Genomic DNA, 4,582 nt, shown 5'->3' on the forward strand with positions numbered 1-4,582 from the left:
ATATGCAAGAATTGGATCAATTTATAATGATGAATTTCTTTCTTTTATAAAAACATTTTGGAAAAGATTTCTAGACGATTGCTTTATTTTCTGGACAAAATTTCCCCATGAACTTCAAAACTTTTATACTATTTTAAACAACTTACATTCGGATATCAAGTTTACAATGCAAACAAGCACACTCGAGTTACCATTTCTTGATATATTGATTATAAAAAACAATACTGAAATTAATACTGATATATATTACAAAGAAACTGATTCTAAACAATATCTTAATTTTACCTCGTGTCATAATAAACACACAAAGATAAATATTCCTTTCACTTTAGCGAAACGGATCTGCACCATAGTTTCGAATGATAAACTTAAACTAAAACGTTTAAATGAACTTAAGCATTCCCTTATTCAAAGAAAATATCCACAATCTATTATAAATACAGGTATTAAAAAAGCACTTTCCATCCCTAAACATGAATTACTTTCAAAATCAACACAAAAAGACAAGAGTAATATAATTCCATTTATTTCAACACAAAATCCAAAAAATAAAGAACTGTTTGGCGTATTAAAAAACAACATTGACATTTTACAAACAGACCCGGTTATGAATAAAATAATTTCAAATCAGAAGATAATAAAATGTAAGCGACAGCCACCTAATTTAAAACGTCTGTTAACCAAATCTTACTTTTCATCTCAAGAACCAAGAGTATCCAAATGTAATGACCCTAGATGCGCCCTGTGTGGTTATATTATTGAAGGGAATTCTTTTGATTTTAATGGCAAAATGTTCAAAATAAAAACTAATATGTCATGTGATATACAAAATGTGATTTATGTATTAGTATGCAATGGATGCAAACAATATTATATAGGCCAAACTGGCGATAAACTTAGAAATAGGCGATCTGTCCATGAACAACAAATGCGAGACCCCTCAACAAGACAGATGCCTTTAAGTAAACAGTTAGATGAATGTTCACATAATGAACCAAAATTTAAAATATTTCCATTTTATAAGCTATTTTCGAACAATATTTCAGCTAGGTTAGCAAAAGAACAACATTTTATACATGTATTTAAACCCAAATTAAATTTCATTTAATATTTATTGACGTTATGACGTCATAATTGATATGACGTTATCTCCATGACATTTTGACGTTGTAATATATTGTATTATGCCCTGAAGAGCTATGCGAAACGCGTTGGCTAAATCAATATATATTTAAAATCCCAGACACGTGTTTTTACTTTTATTATATATATATATATATATATATATATATATATATATATATATATATATATATATATATATATATTTATATATACTTATTTATATATATTTATATATATATAAACAAAAACGCTGTATTATTTTTTGCCGATACAGCGTTTTTGTTTAAATACAACAAGGCTAATAGAGACTTTGTTATATATATATATATATATATATATATATATATATATATATATATATATATATATATATATATATATATATATATATATATATATACTGTGGGGTGAATAAATTGAACCGTTTAATACAATATGCTAAGATTAGGAAATTGGAGGATTATATAACTGACAGACATTTGATTAACGGAACAGGTCAACCTATTGATATATAGGGTTGTTATTACCTCATATTATCATTGTAACGGTACACATGAAAGGGGTCAACAGAAAATCTTATTTGTACAGGCCATATAAAATATTTCACAGGCATTCACAGTCAAAAACACGACATAAAGTTTTATGTCACACCGAGTAATGAGGTTTTAGTATATTCTATAAGCATGTAAAAACTCGAACAGTTTGGGCTATCAATTCCTAAGGTGCAATGTAACATATCCGTAATAAGCCCGGACCTTGGTGACCAGTGGAAATTACAAGTAAATTTATGTAAATTAACCTGGGAATATAATGCAGTGTTTTAGTTAGTAGTGTAAGTCTGCGGGTAGATCTTAAAGGAACTTTGAGATTTGTCACGTCTTCTTGACGTGGCGGCCATGTTGGCCGCCGCGCTGTTAAATTATATGTCATGAACATTAGCGAGGGTTGTGTTAGGAAATATTCAACAGAAATAAATCTCGATAAAAGCATAAATGAACTCTGGTTGTTACTGTGCGTTCTCCACAAACAATACGTAATTACGCTACAGTCGCATTAGCAGGTATAGTAGCCCCGGCACCGACTTCGCAGGCTGGGGTCGCATTAGCAGGTGTAGTAGCTCTGGCACCGACTGCGCAGGCTGGGGTCGCATTAGCAGGTGTAGAAGCTCCGATACCGACTGCGCAGGCTGGGGTCGCATTAGCAGGTGTAGTAGCTCCGGCACCGACTGCGCAGGCTGGGGTCGCATTAGCAGGTGTAGTATATCCGGCACCGACTGCGCAGGCTGGGGTCGCATTAGCAGGTGTAATAGCTCCGGCACCGACTGCGCAGGCTGGGGTCGCATTAGCAGGTGTAGTAGCTCCGGCACCGACTGCGCAGGCTGGGGTCGCGTTAGCAGTTGTAGTAGCTCCGGCACTGACTGCGCAGGCTGGGGTCGCATTAGCAGGTGTAATAGCTCCGGCACCGACTGAGCAGGCTGGGGTCGCATTGGCAGGTGTAGTAGCTCCGGCACCGACTGCGCAGGCTGGGGTCGCATTAGCAAGTGTAGTAGCTCCGGCACCGACTGCGCAGGCTGGGGTCGCATTAGCAGGTGTAGTAGCTCCGGCACCGACTGCGCAGGCTGGGGTCGCGTTAGCAGGTGTAGTAGCTCCGGCACCGACTGAGCAGGCTGGGGTCGCATTGGCAGGTGTAGTAGCTCCGGCACCGACTGCGCAGGCTGGGGTCGCGTTAGCAGGTGTAGTAGCTCCGGCACCGACTGAGCAGGCTGGGGTCGCATTAACAGGTGTAGTAGCTCCGGCACCGACTGAGCAGGCTGGGGTCGCATTAGCAGGTGTAGTAGCTCCGGCATCGACTGCGCAGGCTGGGGTCGCATTAGCAGGTGTAGTAGCTCCGGCACCGACTGAGCAGGCTGGGGTCGCATTAGCAGGTGTAGTAGCTCCGGCACCGACTGCGCAGGCTGGTCTGGACATACGCTTTCCGCATATGACATAAGAACTATATTCGTATTGTATATAGGCAGATCGGCGAGTTACATGTTAGGATAATCTACGTGGTATGAATGTTTTGGTGATTGAATCAACGTGATCAATTTGGTTAGAAATAATCCACCCAATAGCATGTCTGTTATATTTTATTTTTAACCTATTTATTTTAGCTATATTGCATCGAAAGCATAAGGCTTTTTGAGACACTCTCAAGTCTTTTTCTTGGAAGAACCAGTACATGCAGTCTTATGAGAAAATCTGAACAATGCTCCCAGAGTGGAGATCGAATTTGAGACATCATGATCGCAAGGTCGACACCAAAATGTCTACTACCCTACCGTATCCTTTTCAATCATTTATGTATATTATATCATTGATTATATTAATTAATTATATCAAACCTTTTATATCCGTGATCACAACACAGTTATGAAGGAGAATCGTTTATTAATCGACCGATGTCAGCTTCTCAATCAGCTTAAGAAAAGGCGCACTGTTCATAATAAGCGTCTATGCGGTCAATTGGAACTTTAAGAAAAAAGAGAAACCTATTGAAACAACAAAAGAGTGGTCAAGATTGTATAGATTCAATTGATTCCAGAATCGGGATTATTATAGGTATGTCGCGGTCTGGGAAAAATGGGCTTCATGTATGTGCGTAAAAAATATAGTCCGCAAAGGCTAATCAGGAACGACACTTCCCGCTTAGTCTGGATTTTCGTTAAGAAGAGACTTCATTTTAATTTTTTTTTTATAAAAGCGGAAAGCGCAGCCCCTGGTAAGCCTGCATGGATAGCACAGTCCAGTCTGGGAAGATACTGAACGCACAGTCCAATCTGGGACGATACTGAACGCTCACTCCAATCTGGGACGATACGGTTTTCTCAGAGCGAGGCTCATAAAGCCACGTAGCCTAAGGTATGCATGATTATTATATGACAATACTTTATTTAGTTACGTTCACTTAATACGTGAATCGGGTGTGTTTAATGTCAATTTAGGGGACATTTGACATAATAATTTTACGCATATCCATAAAAATCAGCTTATTCATTCGGTTACGAGACAAAGTACGAATACGGACATGGAAATACGTGTATACCGAGTGAACAATCAGGCAGTTATTCTCGTAACTGGGAATCGTTCATAACTTGTAATCGTTAGCAATGTTACAAACGCTCGAACCCTCCACAGGCATCAGGATTTCCATCTTCACAGCTTCATGTCCTTCGAAGTCATCTGAATTCATGTTTCGGTCACATCGTATTGGCAAGTAAGCCAAGTAATCAAAGATGTATCATTCAACGAAATTACTGCTTTTTGTTTGATTAGGTTTTAGGACTTTTTTCCGCCTAATCCCATAATCAGTATTGCTTCAAGTCACGTAACGTTAGCTGCGGTTTTAAGCGTACAGCGAAATTAAATAAGGACTTAAAAGGGCCTTTTCACAGATTTTGGCATGTATCGAAATTTGT

The 4,582-nt window shown here is 38.4% G+C and overlaps 1 protein-coding gene across 1 annotated transcript; it reads right to left on the bottom strand.

Annotated features, from left to right (window-relative positions):
* Positions 1 to 2,167: 2,167 nt before the first annotated feature.
* LOC127849791 (probable serine/threonine-protein kinase samkC) lies at positions 2,168 to 3,043 on the bottom strand. Its single transcript, XM_052382543.1, has one exon. The coding sequence runs from the start codon at positions 3,041 to 3,043 to the stop codon at positions 2,168 to 2,170; it is 876 nt and encodes a 291-aa protein (XP_052238503.1).
* Between the last annotated feature and the right edge of the window lie 1,539 nt (positions 3,044 to 4,582).

The sequence above is a fragment of the Dreissena polymorpha genome, chromosome 11 (genome assembly GCF_020536995.1).
Source record: "Dreissena polymorpha isolate Duluth1 chromosome 11, UMN_Dpol_1.0, whole genome shotgun sequence".
Classification (NCBI taxonomy): domain Eukaryota; kingdom Metazoa; phylum Mollusca; class Bivalvia; order Myida; family Dreissenidae; genus Dreissena; species Dreissena polymorpha.

Coding starts and splice junctions, on each gene's coding strand:
- LOC127849791 (XM_052382543.1), bottom strand. CDS start 3,043: ATGCGACCCCAGCCTGCTCAGTCGGTGCCGGAGCTACTACACCTGCTA.